The sequence below is a fragment of the Jaculus jaculus genome, chromosome 3, assembly GCF_020740685.1.
Source record: "Jaculus jaculus isolate mJacJac1 chromosome 3, mJacJac1.mat.Y.cur, whole genome shotgun sequence".
Classification (NCBI taxonomy): domain Eukaryota; kingdom Metazoa; phylum Chordata; class Mammalia; order Rodentia; family Dipodidae; genus Jaculus; species Jaculus jaculus.
In genome coordinates, this window is record NC_059104.1 from 152,149,146 (window position 1) to 152,172,890 (window position 23,745).

Genomic DNA, 23,745 nt, shown 5'->3' on the forward strand with positions numbered 1-23,745 from the left:
AGAGAGTACAATGACATATAGTAATATTCAGTGCCAGACTTGTTAATTCCTAGTGAACCACAAGGTGGAGAGCTTTTCCTTAATATTTATTTTCATAATAATTGTTAGATTTTATGCTAATTTGAGTGTAAGTCTCACAAATTGGAGATATTTACTGTGGGAGAGGAGGATGAGAGAGAGAGAAAGGATGGGTGCGCCAGGGCCTCCAGCTGCTGCAAACCCAGATACATGCGCTCCCTTGTGCATCTGGCTAACGTGGGAACTGGGGAATCAAGCCTCTGAACAGGGGTCCTTAGGCTTCACAGGCAAGTGGTTAACTGCTAAGCCATCTCTCCAGCCCTCATTTTCTTATTTTTCATAGAGAGGTTGTGCTCTTATTTCTCTCCTCTGTCCCAGTTCTGCTGAGGGTCTTCCTCAGTGGAGTTACTGGTATTCATTGTGGGAACCAAGCAGCCTTCCAAGGTCTACCTGTGAGAGTAGAAAAAAGCAGGCAGCCACATGGACCTGAGTTCCCAAGCTCATTTTCCAACCTAATTTCTTCAGGGAGCCTTTTTCTTTAGGAGGGAGAGATAGGAGAGTTCCCTTCTCCTTTCAGCATTTAAATGGGAAAGCTACACGAGTCTTTGCAGTAAGATGAGAACTTATGGAGGGAAGAAGGTTTTCCTGTTTCAAAGAAACACACACACACACAAATATAGCAATTAATAGTAATGATTTCATAGAAATCAAATTTTAGAAATTAAGAAGTACACCCAAAAATCTATGCTGAATAAATAATCTGTTGGGTCAGATTACCTAGTAACAAATTATGTAGATTTATATAGTAGCAAATTACATAGAAAACAAAATAATGGACTTTGAGGAGAGTTTCAGGCATCCACCTCCAAGTGTAATTTGGGTTTTGGTCTCTGATTGGATATTTTTCTTTCTCTGATCCCTTGGTGAGAAGGATCAGTGGATATTTACTTTCAGCAGTCTCTGTAGTGTTTGCCTTGCTGCTGAGCTGCTGCCTGATGCCCTGAGCAGATCTGGTTTCTGCTATAATGGTTCACTTCCTCTCCTGCAACTTCTTAATATCACTAATGGGGCTTAAGTTCCTTGACATTAGCCCCTGGGTTTTGGCAGTGCCACATTGGCTGACATACAGAATTGTCTGCAGTATGCTAAAATTGGATTCCTTCCTCAGCAAAGAAACTGGTGGGCATCTTTCTTTTTCTCTTTGAATCTTTATATATTTGTGTTTATGTGTTTGTGATAGTGTATAGATCTGAAGGAATTACAAAGGGACCCATGAAAGGGGAAAAAAGGAGATCTCAAGGGGTAAGGATGGTAATAGAATTTAAGTGATACGGAAGTGAAAAGGAGAATGCTGTGGGTGGAAGGGTAGAAACAGGAATGGGAGGCAGGGAGAGAGAAGGGGTGAAGGGAGAGTCAACTGAAACTACATGTACACACTTAGGTAGATACATCCATCCATCCCAGGAAATAAGAGTTCACAGCAAAACTGAGAGGAAGGTTCAGAATTGACAGGCACTCTTGATAACCACCCCGCATGTAGATTCACTTGTTAACACCCAAAGACCTTAATTGGAATTACTTTTGGTGATGCATCTGTTATCACTATACTATATAGAATCATTTTACTGCCCAGGAAATATTTTGTGTCCTACCTATTCATTCCTTCCCTTTCTAGTCCCTGAAAATCACTAGTATTTTTTTCTTCTCATAGTTTCACTTCCAGAATCCTTCATAGTTAAAATCAGCAGTATATAGCTTTTCCAGATTGGCTTCATTCACTTAGTAATATGCACTTAAGTTGCCTTTGTATTTTTGTGGCTTAATAGCTCATTTCTTCTTAGTGCTGAATCATAGCCCTGTCTGATTATACTACAGTTTATTTGCTTCTTTAAAAGGATGCCTTTTTAGTTTTCAAATTGTAGCTGTTGTGAATTGAGCTGCTATAAACATCCATGTGCAGGTTTTTGCAAAGCTTATATAAGTGCTTAAATACCATTGCTGCATCATACATGAATGTTTATATTTTAATGAAACTGTCATACTGCCTTCCAGGGTGACTGTACCCTTTTGCATTCCCACCAGCAGTGAATGGAATTACTGTTGTTCCACACCCTTGCCAGAATTTATTGGTGTCATTGTTCTGAATTTGGGGCATTCTTGTTTTTTTTTTTTTTGAAAGATGTGATCTATTGACCAGTTTTATTTTTTATAGCACCTTAAAATTTTTTATTTTAATGTTTGTGTTCATGCATGTGAATGCAGGCGTACATTAGTCACAGATATGTGCAGGTCCGAGAGCAACTTTATGGTCAGTCTTCATCTCCCATTCGTTTTGAGGCACTCCTTTCATGGCTCCACATCAGGCATACTGTAACCACGAGTACACTGGGACGGTAGATGGCTGCCATAGCTTCCAACTGTTACATGGGGTCTGGGCATCAAAATTCAACTACTCAGAATTGTAAGGCAGGCACTTTATTCACTGAGCCATGGATTTTGGTCATTCTAATAGGAATGTGGTGCTGCATTTTTCTGATGACGTGTGTGTGCTTGTTTGTCACCTGTATACCTATACAGTGAGATGGCGGACATGTATTTTGTTGGTTCCTTCAGATTTTTCTGCATATATTGTCATGTCACCTGCAAAGAAAATTTATTCCATCCTTCTTAATCATTAGTTTCATTCCCTTCCTCATTATATTAGTCTAGTTCCTAGTATGGTTTTGAAGAGGGGTGCTGAGAGGTCTTCTGGCCTCAACAGGCATCTTTTAAGATGCTGCTGGTACCTTGACAGCTCCTGACATGATCTTTGATGAAATACACTGTTTCCTACAAAGATGGTATTTCCTGGGTTCTTTATCCAGAGTGTGCACTGTACGTTTATTTTGATTGGTTGCTCTGCCATGGCTGTTGGCCATGGTGCTAGCTGATCTCTGTGGTTGATGAGAACTGAGTAAGTGTGCTTATGTTACTGCTTCTTCCAGGATGCTAATGCTGAAACACCTGTTTTGTTAGGTGCCTGCTCTAGTTCATTTCCTTTGTGAATAGCCATCTATAGGAGCGAGTAACTACAGGAGCTAAGAGCTAAAGTAAGTTCTGTGGTTGGCAGATTGTGATGGGCAGCTGGCGCCTCCGCTTTCCTGGCCCTTCTTCTTTTTGTCTTTTTTCACACCTGTGACATTAAGAAAAGGAGCTGTCACCTAGATTTTAATTCATATTATTGCATAAAGTGTTAGACAAGGCCACAGGCATTGAAGTCACAATACTTAAGTTTGTGTCCCAACTTCACTTATTACATATGTAATATCTTTGTGTGTCATGGTTCTTTCTGTGAAATTGGAGAAATTTTGTAAGGTAGGTGAAAACATTTAAGTTTAGTGATGGTAACGTATCAATAATTTTGAATAGCACTTGGCATGGAAATAGTCAATTGTGAGTTGTATTGTGGTTATAACATGAACTCTTGGTTTCCTTTCAGAATTGAGCACTTTGCAAAAATCTATAGTCAAAAAATTGGCATTAAAAAAGAAGTTCTTTTGAAAACCTTATGGGGAGATTATTATATAAATATGAAGGCTAAGAAGATTATGAAAGTTGACCAGGTAATGTGGCATATATCTTTTGATTATTGGTCACAGAAAGCTTGTATTATACCATCTTGGGTAGGAGCAGCTCAGCTTTAATTAACACATGTGAGTTCATGAGGTACTTTATGCTTCATATAACTACAGAAGGCTTATGCATGAGACGTCCAAGTATTTTTTTAATATAGAGTTCCAAGTCTTTAAATTCAGTGAGCAAGCCAAGTACAGTGGAACACCCCTATAGTTCCAGTTACTTAGGAGAAATCACTTGACCCTATGAATTTGAAGCCAGCCTTGGCCACATAGTGAGTCTCTATCTCAAAAAAATAAACTACATAAATTATTTTATTTTTGTAAAGAATACCAAACTTCTCCAGTCCTGGGCACTTGAAGACACATACTTTGTGGGTTTGTCTGTCTCTTATGGGTGTTGTTGCACCACACTGAGCAAAGACCTATCTCCCTGCTTCCCCTCTGCAGTACTGTGCATATGGAGGATGCTGGACTGCTTTGAGCAGAGCCTCAAAAGATACTTGTGTTGAAACTTTATTTTTTTTAAAGGAAAATTGAGCTTTCTGGAAATTTTATTCTCATTGAAAATCATACATTTCTTTTAGAGAGTGTTTGTAAGTGTAAAATGACAGGAGAGAAAAAGTGAGAGGCCCACAATGATAATTATAACAATTTACATTTCTTTGAATCTTTTTTGATGGATACATACATCATTCTTTAGTGGATATTATCCTGCTGCCTTTTTGCTTGATGTCACTTCTCAAACCTCTTCCATTGTCATTACAAGCTTTTTCTAAACAGTACATTTAAAACAGAGTTAGTAGGGTTAGGTGGGAGAGTGTGGCCTGAGAGTCAACACGGTGTTTGAATCCACCACAGACTGGCTCTGTGACGTTTGTCTTAGATTTTCTTTTTTTGAAACTGAGATAATAACTCACCTCATAGAGTACTTAGGGTAATTATGAACTAATCCATGGAAATGCTTTACAACAGTGACTGTCATATGTCACTTTCTTATTTTGAGAGGATACATTAACTTAAGTAATCTCCTAAGATTGGACATAGTGGGTTTTTCATTGTAAGTAAAAAAGCTGTGATATTCTATCTGCCTCCCCCCTCTCTCGCTCACTTACAAATAGTAAATTTTTAAAAGGCAGTACCAAAAAGCTGTGAAAACTATCTTTGTACATAAATTTCTGTCTTTATGATTCCTTTCTTTAGGCATTCAAGGCATTGGTTTATAATTTACTGAAACTAACTAATGTCAGTGGGTCTTTAGAAAGATGGCATCAATGTATAATGTAACAAACATCTTATGTTTAATAACTCAGAGTACTCTTGCTCTTAACTTTTTGTATAATTTTTTATAATTTGTAGACTTTATTTTTCCAGTCGGAGTGTACAGGTTTTAATATGCTTAAGAACATTTTATTTTTCCTCTGAAACACATCAAATCCAAATCTGTGAAGAAAGCCCACCACACTTTATGAAGAGTGGTGTTTTACTGTCAGCTTGGATGTTGTCTGTGTTTGTTTGATGATAGTGGTGAGCCAACCACAGAGATAGGTCCCCCAATTGCTCACATTTTTTGACATCTTAGAGAAAGAGGATAGTGGCTTGTTGACTGTTTATGGCATCTTTAGAACTTCTTGTATGTCTACCATTAATTATTTTTGAGTAAAAATGAGCCATACTGATAGTTAAACAATGTTGAGAATGACTATGCATAAATGCCTGAAAAACTTAAGCTTCATGTATTCTTTTGTACAGGCCAAAGGAAAGAAACCTTTATTTGTACAGTTGATCCTGGAAAATATATGGAGTTTGTATGATGCTGTCTTGAAAAAGTAAGACTATTATAAAATTATTTATCTTTGGGCAGTATCATTTGCCTCACTTTCCAGTCTGATGAGTCTCATAGAAAACTGAGCTGGATGAACAGTGGACAGAGCTTTCACTGATGAGTTGGTTAAAGGGCATGGAAACAATTTAAAGGAGTACATGCAAATCAAGCAAGAGTTACAGAAGGGATGGAACAGCAGAATGTTATAGGGTATCCAGGTGATGAGGTATGAGGATGGAAAGTAACAGTGAGCTTTTTAAAAAATTTTTTGTTTATTCTTTCTTACTTATTTGAGAGCGGCAGAGAGAGAAAGAGGCAGAGAGAGAGAGAGAATGGGCGTGCCAGGTCCTCCAGCCACTGCAAAAGAACTCCAGATGTGTGCTCCCCCTTGTGCATCTGGCTAATGTGGGTCCTGGGGAATCGAGCCTCGAACCGGGGTCCTTAGGCTTCACAGGCAAGCGCTTAACCGCTAAGCCATCTCTCCAGTCCTGACTTTTTTTAAAAATAGTTTAAAAAATAGTAATTACACTAGGAAAGATGCTTGATGCCTAGAGTCAGTAATGGGGAACTTGGGAAACAACTTGGCTAATACGAGTGGAAAAGAAAGCTGGCTTTAGTAAATCTACTTTCTCTGTTATTCTAGAAGTAAAATCAGACTTTTTTTTTTTTTTTAGCATTTGTTTGTAAAGCTGCTTTGCCTATTGGCATACTGTGCCATTTAAGAGATTGTGGTTGGGTGCTTTATGCTAAGTTCTAAAGGCATTCATTTAGGACTGTAAGAATAATAGAGCATCTGGAGGCACCGCTGTGGCACCATTCCTTTAATTATTTTTAGTTTCTCTGAAAAAGTATGCTGGGAAAAAATGTGCCAAATAACATTGAGCTCCTTTCCCTACTACTAATTTATGTCGGTGTGTTTTCTTCTAATCTTTACTATAGGGATAAAGAAAAAATTGATAAAATAGTGACCTCTTTAGGGTTAAAAATTGGAGCCCGGGAGGCACGACATTCAGATCCTAAAGTCCAGATCAACGCCATTTGCAGCCAGTGGCTACCCATATCCCATGCTGTTCTCCGTATCCTTTATTTTAATGGTTTTTAATCAAATGGTATTGATATATTAAGAAAGGAAATGTTTATTTACTTATTTATTTGAGAGAGGGAGAGAGAGAGAAACAGGCAGAGAGGGAGAATGGGCACACCGGGGCCTCTAGCCAGATGAATGCACCATCTTGTATACCTGGCTTACATGGATCCTGGGGAATCAAACGGAGGTCCTTGGACCTTGCAGGCAAGTGCTTTAACTGTGAAGCCATCTCTCCAGCCCAAGAAAGGAAATGTTTTATTGACACCCAGGTAGTCCTCTGGAAATTGCATAGTCCGGTAGTATTCTACCTAAAAACTATGCAAAGTATCTTAAAAATTAATATGTTAATAGATATCAATACTGTATTCCTTTGCTCTGCATGTGTATATGCCCTTCTGTGTCTGATTCCACAAATAAACACACAAATAGTTTTGTCATCTGTTCCTGCACTCACACCCTCGCTACACACACAAATATTTCCCTTGCACAATAGCACTTTGCTTAACTGGCTGGAAGCCTGGCCAGTCTCTTAGACTCCTTCCTATTGTTTACATGCGCACGTGTGGAGCTCAGAAGACACACTTGGAGGTGTTATTCTCTAGAACATTGTCCACCTGCTGTAAGACAAGGTCTGTCATTGACCTGGAGCTCACATTAGGCTAGACTGTTGGCCAATGAGCTCCAGGGATCTTCCTGTGTTTGCCTCCCCAGATGTGGGATTGCAGGTGTGCACCTCCATGTCGAGAGGTTTACTTGAGTACTGAGCACTGAACTTGGGTACTCACTCATGCTTGAAAGGCAGGCACTTTACCAACTCAGCTATTTTGCAGCCCCTGAAGGTTCTTTTGAAAACTATATTGTTACATAAAATAATAAGAATAGCTAATATAATGTATGACAAAAAGAAAGTATTTTTAATAAGACATGCATGTGTAATTTATAATTTCCCAAAGGTTATAGGTAGTCACCTTGCTGAAGTCTGTTGTCCTTACTTGTTTCTTGGTAGCCAGTGAGGCTTTCAGACTGCAGAACCCTGTCTGAGCTTTAGAAGCACTGAACACAAGGCAGGTGTTTATGTACTTTGAGATGTGAGTCAGAAAGCAGTGTTCCTTACAAGCCACACACATTTTCTGTATAGTGATACATAGTTACCTCAAATGTTGAGTGCAGACAGTGACAGTGACAGTTCAGAGTGTGGAATCCTTAACAACAGGCTTTAGCTATGGTTTGTCAGAAACTACCCAGTCCTCTGGACATTACATCTGAACGAGTGGAGAAACTGATGTGCACAGGATCACAAACATTTGACACTCTGCCACCAGAAACTCAAGCCCTGAAAGCAGGTGAGGAAAGATGGATGGATTGGGATATGCTGTGCTGTTAACTGTGCTCACTTGAAACTGCTTTAGACTATTTTGTTGAATACTACTTTAAAGAGGGCCTGTTCATCCCAGTCCAGTACCACAAGTAAATACTTCCACAGGTGACCATACTACCTGTTCTTGCCCCAGTGGCAAACGTTTCTCTTGCACTGTAGCATTTTGTTCAACCAGCTGGGTGGGCTGCTGGAGACTTGGACTCCTTCCTTCTGCTCTGATCTCATTTCATGGTCACATTCTGCTTCATCCTCTTAAGTAGTCAGGCATATGTTCCCTGGGCTGTGGTGTTACTTCCATGGCTATTCCCTAGAGACTGGAAAAGTGAGTCCAGAGGCTCTACTGCTAAGAGCTGCTCTGTACACTCTCCCCCGAGAAGGGGAAGCTGCCATTCCTGACTATGAAGGCACCATGAAATTTGTCTGTATGTACCCACTGCCTCCAATTGTCTTCCCATTCTATTAAAACTTGCATCCCCCCCCCCCCCAAGTCAGTACCTGTCTTACTTGGGGTCACTATTTGCTTTTACTTCATTAAATCAAATGTCCAGTTTTCAATCTTCTGACCAGATTTGTCACTAGCATTTGACACAGTTGACCACTTCTTCCTCCTTAGAACACTTTCTTCCTGATTTCCTGACACATGCTTGAACTCCTATATAGCTGCAGATAATGTGTATTCTCTTGCCTCCACCTCTTGAGGGCTGAGGTTGCACACCTGCCCACCTTGCCTGATAGTGCACCATGCCAGGGATCAAACCCAGGACTTCATGAACGCTAGGCAGGCACTCTTCCAACTGAGCTATATTCTAATTCACTTAATTGCTTTCTTGAAAAATGTGATTTCTTAATAATGAGAAAAAGTGACATTTTTGTTTTCTGTCCTCTTAGCTTTTATGAAATGTGGAAGTGAGGATACTGCTCCAGTTATTATTTTTGTTTCCAAAATGTTTGCAATTGATGCTAAGGCCTTGCCTCAGAATAAGCCAAGGTAAGGCAAAGAGGTAGTTTGGGCTGGGCTAGTGAAATGGCTTATGATTGGGGTGGAAGGAAGTTGGGGTGTGGGTGGGAGGGGATGATACAATCCTCCTCACCTGAAGTCTTCAAATTGAGCAAATTCCCAAGGTAACAGAATTTGTACAGTAGTATATCCTTTTGTCACATCTTTGTAAGGGGAAACTGTTGTAATCATATCTGGGATATTGCCCTTACCTGATAAAAACTTGAAAACTAGTAACAGCCATAGTAACCAGAGTTAACTTTTGTTGAACATGTCAAGCAAAATGTAGTCCAAGCCTGCTGTGTCTTTAGTTCTGTCTACTGAAGGGGAGAGTGTGAATGTCTGATGAGCTGTTCTCTGTGTGGATTGTTTGTCTGCAGAGACAGTGGGTGTGGAGAGGGATTATATCTCAAGTTCAGTCTTCCGGACTTAATCCATTCTACACTGTCTACTTTCCATATGTGTTCTTCTTCCCATTGCTCCTCTTCCTCTCCCCAACACACCACTCCTTGTATCCTGCTTATCTCTATGAAAGTCATTGCAGCAGCTTCTGAGTGCTTTACTCCACCCCAGCCTCTAATTTACAAGTGCATTTATTACCCAGCATCAGAATAATCTTTATAAGACTTACCTATGAAGATTAGCTCTCTGGTTAGAAATTCCTAGTGATGCTCATTGCCTAGAATAGATAATTTCATTGTCACTCAGGAAAACAAACTTAAATTTTTAAAAATTTATTTATTTGAGAGAGTGAGCGAGAGAATGGATGTGCCAGGGCCTCTAGTCACTGCAAATGAACCCTGACACATGTGCCACTTTGTGTATCTGGCTTGAGCACTGGGAATTGAACCTAGGTCTTTAGGCTTTGTGGGCAAATGTCCCAACTGCTAAGTCATCTCTTCAGCCTGGGAAAACAAATTTTAATTTAATAAGTAGTCTTGGTGTAGATTAGAATATGCTAAATAGTAATAATGATGAAGACAAAAGTAAGAAAGGTGTTGGGGTGTCTACAAAGTCTAATGTGTATTTGTGTCTCTAGTGTTTATATCAAATGGTAATACTTGCTTTATTTATTTATTGTGTATGTTTATTTGTGCACTTAAGTATGGAAACGTGTGTGCTATGTCATACATGTGGAGGTCAGGGGATAATGTTTGGGTTGGTCCTCATCTTCTATTGAGCTTGAGGCAGCGTCATGTTTGCTGATCTGTTTGTGAGCTTCCGGGAAGTTCTCCTGTCTCCTGCTCCCTCTTGTTGTAGGCTCACTGGAATTACAGAAGCCCATCTAGCTTCCTGCTTAGATGTGGCATCTGGGGGTCTGACTTAGGCTCTCAGAATTGCACAGCAAGCACTTCAGCCACTGAGCCATCTCCCAGCCTTAGTTTTTCTTTTTATAAAATGGGATTTTAAGTTACAATGAAGTAAAAATATCTGTCCATTTAAATAAATGAGTAAATAATATGAAGATATAGAAGAAAACATAAAGGTAATATGTGAATTACCGAAGTTTTAAAATCACCAGCCGAAAATTAAGTTTGTCCCATCATAACTTGAACCCTCAAGCATATTTGACTAGATTTTTATCTTTCTGTCTCTCTGGTACCTGTCCCATCAGCATATTCCAAATCTTTTCTAATGTTATTCCTTATCTTAGGAAGTCTCTTCTTCAAATACAATTCTGCTTATTCTTCAAGAGAAAGGTGTTTTGTTGTTGTTCTTTGTGTGTTTATTTGTTTAGTAGTTAATTCTTAGGTTCTACCCTAGTGATTTGAATATAGGAAGCTTCCATGATTTTTGGACCTGAGAACAAGGGAAGAAATGAATGAATGAATGAATGAATGAATGAAAGTATGAATGAAAGATACATGAAGAACACAGAAATACACAAGTTAATAGACAAATAAGTGAGTTGCTAAATAAGTAAGTTAGAAAGAAAAAAAATGACTATGTAACTATGTATCTAGACTGTTTTCACTGGCAATGCAGAGGGCTCCTCTTTCTCAGCACACTTGCCAGTATTTGTTGTCATTTGATTTCTTGATGATAGCCATTCTGACAAGAGAGAGAGATTCTCAAAATAGGGTTTATTTATTTATTTACTTATTTATTTATTTATTTACTTATTTATATTTTGAGGTAGGGTCTCACTATAGTCCAGACTGACCTGGAACTCACTCAGAGTGGCCTCGAACTCACAGCGATCCACCTACCTCTGCCTCCCAAGTGCTGGGAGTAAAGGCATGCCCCACCATGCCTGGCTCAGAATAGTTTTAATTTACATTTTCCTGATGGCTAAGGATGTAGATCATGGTTTTAGATGTCTTTTGGTCATTTGTATTTCTTCTTTTGAGAACTATTCAGTTCTATAGCTTATTTTTGGTTGGGTTATTTGGTTCCTTATTATTTAGCTTTTTGAGGTCTTTGTATATTCTAGACATTAATCCACTGTCACATGTATAACTGGGAAAAGATTTTCTCCCATTCTGTTGGATGTCTCTTTGCACTATTCATAATGTGCTTTGCAATGCAAAAGCTTTTTAATTTTATGAGATCCCAATGATTGATGAGTGGTCTTATATTCTAAGCGATTGGGTTCTATTGAGAAAGCCCTTGCTTATGCCTGTATTTTGAAATGTTCATCTTATATTTTTTCCTAAAGCATTCTCTGAGTTTCAGATCTGATGGTAAGATCTTTGATTTATTTGGAGTCAGTTCTTGTGCATGGAGAGAGATAAGGATCTATTTTCATTCTTTTACATTATAGTTATCCAATTTTCCTAACACTATTTGTAAAGAGGTTGTCTTTTCTCCAGTGAATGTTTGGCCACTTATGTCAAAAATCAGGGAGCTATACTCTCCTGGGTTTATATCTGGGTCCTCTATTCTGTTCCATTGATTTACATGCCTATTTTTGTGCCATTACCATGCTGTTAATGTAGTATGGATAAGTCAGGTATGGTAATGTCACAGCCTTATTTTTGTTGCTTAGAATTGCCTTGGCTATTGGAGGGTTTTGTGTGTGTGTGTGTTTGCCTCCAAATGAATTTTAGGATTGTTTTTTGTATTTCAGAGAAGAATGCCATTGGTCTTTGATGAGGATTGCATTGAATCTGTAGATTGCTTTTGGTACAATAGACATTTTGACAGTATTGATTCCCTGAACATGAAATATCTTGCCATTTCCTGCTGTACTTCAGTTTCTCTCTTGAGTGCTTTAAAGTTTTCATTGTAGAGATCCTTTAGTTCCTTGACTAGGTTTATTCCAAGGTTTTTTGTTTGTTTGTTTGTTTGAGGCAAGTGTGAATGGGACTTTTCCCTGATTTCATCCTGGCGTGTTTCTTATTGGTATATAGGAAGGCTACTGCTGATTTCTGTGTGTTAGTTTTGTATCCTGCTACTTTGTTGAAAGCATTTATCAGTTCTAACAATTTTCTGGTAGAGTATTAGGGTTCCTTATGTATAAAATCATATCATATGCAAATTTTGCATCATGTATTTGCATTTGCATCATATGCACATAATGATGTTGCAGTCAGGTTCGCATTGCTGGCAGAAAACACCCACCAAGAACAGCTTTTGGGAAAAAGGGGGTTGATTTTGGCTTATAGACTCGAGGGGAAGCTCAATGATGGCAGGGGAAAATGATGGCATGAGCAGAGGGTGGACATCACCTCCTGACCAACATCAGTTGAGCAACAGAAGAGTGTGCCAAACACTGGCAAGAGGAAGCTGGCTATAACACTCCTAAGCCTGCCCCCAATAATACACTGCCTCCAGGAGATGTCAATTTCCAAAATACCATCTGCTGGGAACCTAACATTTGGAACACCTAAGTTTATGGGGGGGGGGGGGGGACACCTGAATCAAACCACCACAAATGATAAGTTGGCTTCTTCCTTTCCTATTTGAATCCCTTTTATTTGTGTATCTAGTCTTATTCCTGTAGCTAAGACTTCCAGCACAATATTAAATAAAAGTGAATAAAGTGGACATCCTTGTTTTATACCTGATTTTACTGAAATGCTTCAAGTTTTCTCCATTTAGTACAATGTTGTCTATAGGTTTGTCACAAATAACTGTCACTATGTTAAGGTATATTCCTTCTATTCTTTGAATAATTTTCTTAAGTCATCGTATGTTAGTATATTTTTGGTAAAGCAATTAATCCTATTACATAAGATTGTTGAATGATTTTACTTTGTCCTCTGTTACTTAACTAGCATCAATTTCACACTTACTTTGTACACAACAGTGTTTTCAAATATATCTGGGCAAGGTCATTAGTATTGTCTTGTTCTTTCCCATCTTCTGGCTGATTTTTTTTTTTTTTTTCATGTAACTTACTGCTTTTAAATTGGGGAAATATACCATTGGAGGTTTATCTGATAGCATTTTCATCTCTGCTCCATTAGACATGTAAACCAGGAGCAGCAGAATATTATTTTCTTTTAGTGTCATGTAGGATATGTGAAATGGTGGATACATGATGAAGAGAAGAACTAAAGGGGCTAGTGAGATTCCCAAGGAGTCTTAAGAGGTTCTCCAGACTTCATGAAAGAGTGCCCTTTTCCCACTGCTTAGCTTTTTGAAAGTGAAGTTTCTGTTTATGTTTGGGTCTGTGTCAGGACTCTCTTTCCTGTTTTACTGGTCTTTTGGTTATCTTTGAGGCAGTGAACTGGCACCCAGGCTGTAGGTCAAGTCTTTACTTCTCCATCTTAAAGCTCACAATTGGCCACAGCTCATTAAGTTTTATAGTATTCCCATACCACTTACTATGCCCTTAGATCTAACAATAGCTCTGCAGTGGAGAAACGTTTAGTGTTTCAGTTTGACTCGTGAAGCCTTAGAAACAATGTGGTAATGTGTTTCAGGTCCTAGTCAGAAGAAGGCTACAAAATTACTTAATCCAGGCCTGTATGGCTTCAGAGTCTGCAGTTGTTCACTTCCTTGTAAAATCTGCCCTTCAGCAACCTGTGGCTTTTCAGTGCCCACTCTATCACTAGGCAGGCAACTCTCTACCCTGTCAGTCTATTTTGTAGTTGGTGCTTTTTTCTTTTTAATTTTCATCTGGTAATAAAAGCCCATTAAGTACCTTTCTCTTTGGAGTTTTCCATCTATTCTGTTCCGCTGTGTCCCTGCTTGGTAGGTTGCTTTTGTTCCTCCCTGAGAAACAACTTCTAGTAGTAGCAAGATGCCACTTCAGACACATTTCTTTTCAGTTGCCTGTCCTCTGTCATCAGAGCTACATGGAAGTGTGGTCACCATTGGTACTGACTGTAGACAGCCCTTCCACTAGCCTATTTTCAGAGATTGCCAGAGGCAGTAGCATGACCGTTCTGTGTGTGGTATGTGTGTAGTATGGTATATGTATGGTATGTGATTATACAATGTGTGTGTGCAGTTGTGTGCAAAAACCAGAGGAGAATAGAGAATACTCTTATCACCCTATGTGTTATTGCCTGGAGATGGTCTTTCACTGTGCCAGGAACAATTGTTTTTTGTTTTTTGGTTTTTTTTTTTTTTTTAGTCAAACTTGCTAACCAGTGAGCCCTAGCAATTTCCCTCTTTCTGCCTCCTGTAAAGGCAGGTATGGTCATATCCAGCTTTTTATCTGAGTTTGAACTTGGATCGTCTCAGGCCCTCATGCTTGACTAGCCAGTATTCTTACCCACTGAGCCGCATATCTCCTCAGCCCCTGATAATTTTTAATTTGACCTTGTAGTCCTGTTGAATTGACAATTCTCAGCCTGACCTTGAACCCTTCCTTGTGAACCCTCTTCGTCTATGAAGACATTTTTAAAAATAGTTTATTTTTATTTATTTTTTATTTGAGAGAGAGATACAGAAATAGGCAGGTAGAGAAGAGAGTGAGAAATGGAAGCGCCAGGGCCTCCAGCCACTGCAAACGAATTCCAGACATGTGTGCCCCCATGTGCATCTGACTAACGTGGTTCTTGGGGAATTGAACCTGGGTCCTTTGGCCTTACAAGTAAATGACTTAACTGCTAAGCCATCCCTCCAGCCCTATGAAGACATTTTTTAACTGAATAAGAAAATCTCATTTCTCATAGAGAAATGCATTTTTCTCAGTTTTCCAAGTCCTGATATTTCACATTCCCTTCCTTCTCCCTGTTAGCCTCTTGTTAGAAATAATGAGTGTATATATTATTGTACTTGGTATTGCATGGGTCTAGGGACACTTGTTTTTGCTAGTTCATAAGTTTGTAGTCTGTGAGAATGGAGCATGGTCAGAGAACATTGCCCTTTTATTGCTGTAGTGACAGAGGGAAGTTGGAGAAGTCTCTGCCTAGAAGGAGTTGGAACTATAGTCATTTTAACCAGCAATACCTTCACTTGGCTGATTCCTATCCTTGAAGAACTGAGAAGTGTTTGATGTGCTAGATGATAATGTATTTGTGACATCCTGCAGGCCTCTCACTCAAGAAGAAATTGCTCAGAGACGTGAACGTGCGAGACAAAGACATGCAGAGAAGCTTGCGGCCACACAGGGACAGGTCCCCCTGGAGTCCACACAGGGTGGGGCTGCTCTGGAAACAAGTCCACAGGAAGAGTCAAAAGGTACAACTTTCCTAAGCAGGCTTTGGTACAAAGTACTTGACATTTTGCTTAACTTGGTGTGTTCAAGCCCTCACCTTTTAGTTGTCAATATGATTTTTATGCTTGGACCAAATGTATATTCACCATTCCCTTTGTATGTAAGCATTTCTTGCATTGAAGAGAGCATTCTTGGCACTTACTATCCTTGTGTGTCTGGCAGGTGATGAGCCGGAAGTGGAGAGTGCAGCCCCTCACCCTGTGCCCCAGGAAGACAATAGTCGAGAGTCTTTCATTGCATTTGCTCGTGTATTCAGTGGTGTAGCTAGAAGAGGAAAGAAAATTTTTGTCTTGGGACCCAAGTACAGTCCTGTTGAGTTTTTGCAACGGGTAAGAGTTGGAATTAAAACACAAAGGGTCTATTAACTTTCGTACTGGCTGGATTTGGTGATGTTATTGTAGGGAGATGAGTAGAAGGACCACACTGAGTGAGTCCCTCTGTCACCTGTTGTGTTACTTTGGTAACATGTGATATATGTGGCCCACTTAGTAATATTTTGGAAACAATACCAGCATATGGGTCAACTTTTCAGGCTTTCTTTAATTCTGATGCTATTTTCATCAAAGTAAGAATCACCTTGGGCTAGAAGAACGATCTGTTAGGGGACGATGTTCTTGGATCCAAGGCAATGTTGTATCTTCAAGAAATTTGGAGATCCAAAACCTCAGTGGCCCAAGTCAAAGGTGTGGAAACTGTTGTAGTCAGTTCCATGTTGCTGGGATGAACGTCCATACCAGGCACAGTTTAAGGAAGGAAGGGATTTATTTGAAGCTTATAGATCCAGGGGAAGTTCCATATTGGTGGAAGAAGCTGGCCCCCTTTCCCAGGTTCAAGTAGAGAGACACCACCAAACACCCAGCATCACAAGCAAGCACTAACCTGGTAGCAGAACCCAGACTGCTCTGCAGCACATCTTTTGCCCTGGAAATCAGACCTATCCCCAGTAACACTTTAGGCCTGGACCCTAAGGTCCCCCCATAGTGATATCTCTCAGCCTGGCAGCTAGAAATCCAAGTTACAAGCTCTCCCCCACCCTCCAATTTATTTGAGAGAGGGCAAGAATATGGGCATGCCTGATCCTCCAGAAGATGCATATGAACTCCAGACGCCTGCATCACCATGTGCATTTGGCTTACGTGGGTTCTAAGGAATCAAACCTGGGTCCTTGGGCCTCGTAGGCAAGAGCCTTAACCACTAAGCTATCTCGCTAGCCCCAAGTTACAAGCTTTAATAAAATATCTGAATCTATTGGGGGCCATACATTCAAACTACAGCAGGAACCAAGCAGGTGATAGCTGTCACCTGACTTGTCCAGGATTCTGGTCAGGAGGGTCTGAGAACAGATGGGCAGCCTGCATGTAAAATGTCTGAGCCAGAGGGCTGAAAAGAGACCATAGGCCAGAACAAAAGACACATCCATTATAATTAAACAGTAATGGTCATGGAAGAGGGAGATACCAGATAGCCAGATGGCCAGTCAAGATAACAGGAGCCAACTCAGTGGTGTATAACCTGAAACCTGAGGAGCAGAAGCACCTGGCCACACAGAGGCAGCCTTTGTGGAGGTGGTTCAGGACAGGTGAAGAAGGGAGAGAGCAGCTGTGCCATCAGTTTCTCTTGATAGGCTGTGGGAGCAAAATACAACACTTGGTATTCAAAGAAGGTGAGAAGGTGAAAGTGCTCTTATGACATGTATAAGTCTCCATTTGTGACTACCTTATCATTTGGCTTGAACATAGTTGTCATCAGTTGCAGTCAGGTATCTGTTATTATTTTTTCTTTTTCTTAAATTTTTAAATTTTTATTAGCATTTTCCATGATTATAAAAAAATACCCCATGGTAATTCCCTCCTTCCTGCCCGACACTTTCCCCTTTGAAATTCCATTCTCCATCATATTACTTCCCCATCTCAATCATTGTACTTACATATATACAATATCAACCTATTAAGTACCCTCCTCCCTTCCTTTCTCCTCCCTTTATATCTCCTTTTAAGCTTACTGGCCTCTGCTACTAAGTTTTTTCATTCTCACGCAGAAGCCCATCATCTGTAGCTAGGATCCACATATGAGAGAGAACATGTGGCGCTTGGCTTTCTGGGCCTGGGTTACCTCACTTAGTATAATCCTTTCCATGTCCATCCATTTTTCTGCAAATTTCATAACTTCATTTTTCTTTACCGCTGAGTAAAACTCCATTGTATAAATGTGCCATATCTTCATTATCCACTCATCAATTGAGGGATATCTAGGCTGGTTCCATTTCCCAGCTATTATAAATTGAGCTGCAATAAACATGGTTGAGCACATACTTCTCAGGAAATGAGTCCTTCGGATATATGCCTAGGAGTTCTTTAGCTGGGTCATATGGTAGATCAATCTTTAGCTATTTTAGGAACCTCCACACTGATTTCCACAATGGCTGGACCAGATTGCATTCCCACCAGCAATGTAGAAGGGTTCCTCTTTTTCCACATCCCTGCCAACATTTATGATCATTTGTTTTCATTATGGTGGCCAATCTGACAGGAGTGAGATGGAATCTCAATGTAGTTTTAATCTGCATTTCCCTGATGACTAGTGACGTAGAACTTTTTTTAGATGCTTATATGCCATTCGTATTTCTTCCTTTGAGAATGCTCTATTTAGCTCCATAGCCCATTTTTTGATTGGCTTGTTTGATTCCTTATTATTTAACTTTTTGAGTTCTTTGTATATCCTAGATATTAATCTTCTATCAGATATATAGCTGGTGAAGATTTTTTCCCATTCTGTAGGTTGCCTCTTTGCTTTTTTCACTGTGTCCTTTGCAATGCAGAATCTTTGTAATTTCATGAGGTCGCAGTGATTAATCTGTGGTTTTATTGCCTGAGCAATTGGGGTTGTATTCAGAAAGTCCTTGCCAAGACCAATATGTTGAAGGGTTTCTCCTCCTTTTTCCTCTAGCAGTTTCAGAGTTTCAGGTCTGATGTTAAGGTCTTTAATCCATTTGGACTTAATTCTTGTGCATGGCGTGAGAGAAGAATCTATTTTCATCCTTCTACAGATATATATCCAGTTTTCCCAACACCATTTCCTGAAGAGTCTGTCTTTTCTCCAATGAGTATTTTTGGCATTTTATTGAATATCAGGTGGCTATAGCTACTTGGGCTTACATCTGGGTCCTCTATTCTGTTCCACTGATCTACATGTCTGTTTTTGTGCCAGTACCATGCTGTTTTTGTTACTATGGCTCTATAGTATAGGTTAAAATCAGGTATGGTGATACCACCAGCCTTATTTTTGTTGCTCAGTATTATTTTAAATATTCGAGGTTTTTTTGTGATTACAAATGAATTTTTGGATTGTTTTTTTATATTTCCATGAAGAATGCCTTTGGAATTTTGATAGGGATTGAATTAAATGTGTAGATTTTTTTTGTAAGATTGCCATTTTCACAATATTGATTCTTCCAATCCAGGAACAAGGGATGTTTCTCCACTTTCTAGTGTCTTGCAATTTCTCACTTGAGTGTTTTAAAGTTCTCATTGTAGAGATTCTTTACTTCCTTGGTTAGGTTCATTCCAAGGTACTTTATTTTATTTTATTTTTTTTGATGCAATTGTGAATGAGAGTGATTCTCTGAGTTCATCCTCTGTGTGTTTGTTGTTAGCATATATGAAGGCTACTGATTTCTGTGTATTTATTTTATATCCTGCTACATGGCTGTAGGTTTTGATCAGCTCTAACAGCTTGCTAGTAGTCTTTAGGGTCCTTTATGTATAGAATCATGTCATCTGCAAATAATGATAACTTGATCTCTTCCTTTCCAATTTGTATCCCTTTTATGTGTGTCTCTTGCCTTATTGCTATGGCTAAGACTTCCAAAACTATATTAAATAAAAGTGGGGACAGTGGACACCCTTGTCTTGTTCCTGATTTTAGTGGAAAAGCTTCCAGTTTTTCCCCATTTAGTAATATGTTGGCTGTAGGCTTGTCATAAATAGCCTTTATTATATTGAGATATGTTCCTTCTGTTACCAGTCTCTGTAGGACTTTTGTCATGAAGGGATGTTGGATTTTGTCAAATGCATTCTTTGCATCTAATGAGATGATCATGTGATTTTTGTCCTTCAACCCGTTTATATAATGTATTACATTTATAGATTTGCGTATGTTGAACCATCCCTGCATCTCTGGGATAAAGCCTACTTGGTCAGGGTGAATGACTTTTTGATATACTCTTGTATTCTGTTTGCCCATATTTTGTTGAGAATTTTTGCATCAATGTTCATGAGGGAGATTGGTCTGTAATTTTCTTTTTTTGTTCTACCTTTGCCTGGTTTTGGTATCAGGGTGATGCTGGCCTCATAGAAGGAGTTTGGTAGAATTCCTTTTTTTTAAATTTTTTTTATTTTTTTATATTTTGGTTTTTCAAGGTAGGGTCTTACTCCAGCCCAGGCTGACCTGGAATTCACTATGGAGTCTCAGGGTGGCCTCGAACTCATGGCAATCCTCCTACCTCTGCCTCCCGAGTGCTGGGATTAAAGGCGTGTGCCACCACGCCCGGCAAATTCCTTCTTTTTCTAGTTCCTGGAAAAGCTTAAGAAGCAGTGGTGTTAGCTCTTCCTTAAAGGTCTGTTAAAATTCAGCAGCGAATCTATCTGGGCCTGGGCTTTTTTTAGTTGGGAGATTATTGATAAATGTTCGGATCTCCATATTTGTTATAGGTCTATTAAGTGATTAATCTCATTTTGATTTAATTTAGGTAGGTCATATAAATCAAGGAAATCATCCATTTCTTTCAGATTTTCATACTTTGTGGAGTATATGCTTTTATAGTATGTCCCTATGATTTTTTGAATTTCTGTGGAATCTGTTGTGATGTTACCTTTTTCATCTCTGATTTTATTAATTTTTGTCTCTTCTCTCTTTCTTATGGTCAGATTTGCTAAGGGTTTATCAATCTTGTTTATCCTTTCAAAGAACCAACTCTTTGTTTCATTAATTCTTTGGATTGTTTTTCTTTTGTTTCTGTTTCATTAATTTCTGCCCTAATCTTTATTATTTCTTCTTGTCTATTGATTTTTGGTTTGCCTTGTTCTTCTTTTTCCAAGGCTTTAAGGTGAGGCATTAGGTCGTTTATTTGCGACCTTTCTAATTTCTTAATATAGGCACTTAAGGCTATAAATTTACCTCTTAGAACTGCCTTCAGTGTGTCCCAGAGATTTTCATATGTTGTGTTCTCATTACCGTTTGACTCTATAAGTTGTTTGATTTCCTTCTTGATTTCTTCATTGACCCATTCATCATTTAGTAGTGTATTGTTTAGTTTCCATGATTTTGTGTATGCTCTATAGCCTTTCTTGCTATTGATTTGTAGTTTGATTCCATTGTGGTCAGATAGCATGCAAGGAATTATTTCAATTTTCCTTACTTTGTTATGATTTGTTTTGTCCTAATATATGGTCTATTTTAGAGAATGTTCCATGTGCTGCTGAAAAGAATGTATATTCTGCAGCCTTTGGATGAAATGTCCTGTATATATGTTAGGTCCATTCCTTCTATGACCTCATTTAGTCCAGATGCCTCTCTGTTTATTTTTTCCTGGGATGACCTGTCAATTGATGAGAGTGGGGTATTAAAGTCACCCACCACCACTTTGTTTGGTGTTATCTGTCACCTTAGTTCTAATAGTGTTTGTTTGATGAACTTGGGAGCCCCCATGTTAGGTGCATATATGTTTAGGATTGTAATGTCCTCCTGTTGGAGTGTGCCCTTAATCAATATAAAGTGACCTTCCTTATCTTTCTTGACTAACTTTGGACTGAAGTCTCCCTTGTCAGATACTAGGATAGCAATCCCTGCTTGTTTTCTAGGCCCATTTGCTTGAAACACTGTTTTCTAACCTTTCACCCTAAGATAATGTCTATCCTTTGTAAAAAAGGTGAGTTCCTTGAGACAACAAATTGTATAATCCTGCTCTTTAACCCAGTCTGCAAACGTATGTCTTTTGGTTGGGGCATTGAGGCCGTTGATATTAAGAGATATTATTGAAAGGTGTGTATTTATGTTTGCCTTTTTTTTGTGGTTCCGGTTCTACTTGTGCTCTCGTGTTAACTAGTATTTGAGTATTGCTTGTTTTTTCTAGGTTCCTTATATGTGTGCTTTTCCTTTTCTTCAGCATGGAGGATTCTATCAAATATATTCTGTAGAGCTGGTTTTGTCTTCAGATACTCCTTTAACCTGCTTTTGTCATGGAATGTCCTTATTTCTCCGTCTATTTGAATGGGTAGCTTTGCAGGATAAGGTAACCTTGGTTGACAGTTGTTATCTTTCAGAACTTGGAATATATCACTCCAAGCCCTTCTGGCTTTTAAAGTTTGTGTTGAATAATCTGCTGTAATCCTTATAGGCTTGCCTTTGTAGGTAACTTGATTTTTCTCTCTAACTGCTTTAAATATTTTTTCTTTGGTTTGTGTGTTTGGAAGTTTGATATAATATGGCGAGGAGAGGTTCTTTCCAGGTTTTGTGTGGCTGGGGTTCTAAAGGCTTCCTGTATCTGCACTGGCGCCTCTTTCCTAATTTGGGGGAAATTTTCTTCTATGAGTTGTTGAAGGTGCCTAGTATGCCTTTGGAGTGGAATTCTTCTCCTTCTACTATGCCCTGAATTCTTATATTTGATCTTTTCATAGTGTCCCGAATATTTTGAAATTCCCACTTACACTTTTCTATAAGTTTGTCTTTCTCTTTGTTGGACTGTATTAGATCTGCCACCTGGTCTTCTAGCTTAGATGTTCTGTCCTCTCCCTTATCCATCCTACTGGTGAGATTTTCTACAGAGCTTTTTGTTTCATTTACTGTGTTCTTCATTGCTAGTAATTCTGACTGGTTTTTCTTTATTATTTCTATTTCCTTATTTATGTCTTATATGGTGTCCTGCGTCTTTTTTGATTCCTTTGATTTCCTCTTTGATTCTTTTTGATTTGTTCATTGACCTCTTTGAACATATTTACAATCATTCTTTTGAAATCTTTCTCAGTCATTTCCTCTAACTCGTTCTCACTGGAGGACATTTCTGATGCATTAATACTTTTAGGTGGATTTATATCATCTTGCTTTTTAGTGTTTCTTGTGTTATAATGTATATATTTTTGCATCTTGGATTAAGTTAATGCTTGGATTTTCTAGCTAGCTGGGTATTTTTAGTTGTATCAATTGATTTGATGTTATATATTTTCAGGGTAGGAGCTTAAGGTGTTAGGTGTGGCTCTTAAGACTCTCAGAGTATCTACAAAGGTGTTCGTAGGGGTTGAGTTTCCTTGCTATGGGAGTATTCAAGTAGGCTGAGTGGAATAAAGTACACATAGATTCTAAAAGTTAACTAAACACTGTAAACATTCAATCAAAAACAGCACCAAGTATGTATGCAAGAGTAGTTGTTAAAACGACCAGATCCTCTATCAACAAAGAGGTTAAGATTTCTGGTCTGTTGGGGGATCCATGTCAGCTTGTGACCAAGTGAGACCCTTCCCTGGTGCAATCCCAGTTACCTTGGATGACTTTGGTCTCAGTCAAGTTGCTGCCTGGGTCATAGGGCTGTTGTTCTGATTTCTGGAGCTAGGCACTGGCTCCTCCAGGGCAAACCGAGTGTGGCAACTGTGGCCCTGCAGATCAGCACCCCTGCTGCTGGAGCTGCTGCTGCTGGAGCTGCTACTGCTGGGTCCACTGCCACTGCTGCTGCTACTCGGTCTGCTGCTGCTGGAGCCGCTGGTGTTGCTGTCGGACTCTGCTCCTGCTTGGGTCCCGCTGTGGGCTCAAGTTGGTGTGGCCAACTTGATGCCGCTCTGTTTGCTGGAGCTGGGCTCAGGTGGTGGCGGAGGGGGGGGAGCCGCAGCTGCTCTGGTTCTCTCGCTGTTCCACTTGTTCTTCAACCTGGTGGTCTGCTCCTCCTTTGCTCACTGCCGCTCTCCCTTCACGTTTCTTGAGTTGTGGAGAGCGCGGTGTGAGTGGAAAATCCCTGCATCTGGCTTTTCCTATGGCTGGAGCCGAGCCTGGCAGCTTTCTGGTGCGCAGCTACCGCAGTTGGCAGACCTGCAGGGGCCGTTTTTGCCGGCCTGTGGGGCTCTGGATACTCTGGCTCTCTTCTGTTTCTCCGCTGCCGCTTCAATTTCCTATACACCTCACTTTTTGGTAAAAGTGTGTAATTTGCTGATTTTTTTGGTCTTTCC

General features: G+C 39.5%; 1 protein-coding gene across 2 annotated transcripts in view; it reads left to right on the forward strand.

Moving 5' to 3' along the window:
- Positions 1-23,745, forward strand: part of Efl1 (elongation factor like GTPase 1) — a 138,363-nt gene that overhangs the window by 24,454 nt on the left and 90,164 nt on the right. For both annotated transcript variants that reach the window (XM_004658232.2, XR_006636264.1), the window contains exons 8-14: positions 3,497-3,620; positions 5,385-5,461; positions 6,397-6,533; positions 7,765-7,887; positions 8,811-8,910; positions 15,350-15,498; positions 15,698-15,864. In XM_004658232.2, the coding sequence (XP_004658289.2) occupies positions 3,497-3,620; positions 5,385-5,461; positions 6,397-6,533; positions 7,765-7,887; positions 8,811-8,910; positions 15,350-15,498; positions 15,698-15,864 (877 nt within the window). The remainder of the gene's footprint in view (positions 1-3,496; positions 3,621-5,384; positions 5,462-6,396; positions 6,534-7,764; positions 7,888-8,810; positions 8,911-15,349; positions 15,499-15,697; positions 15,865-23,745) is intronic.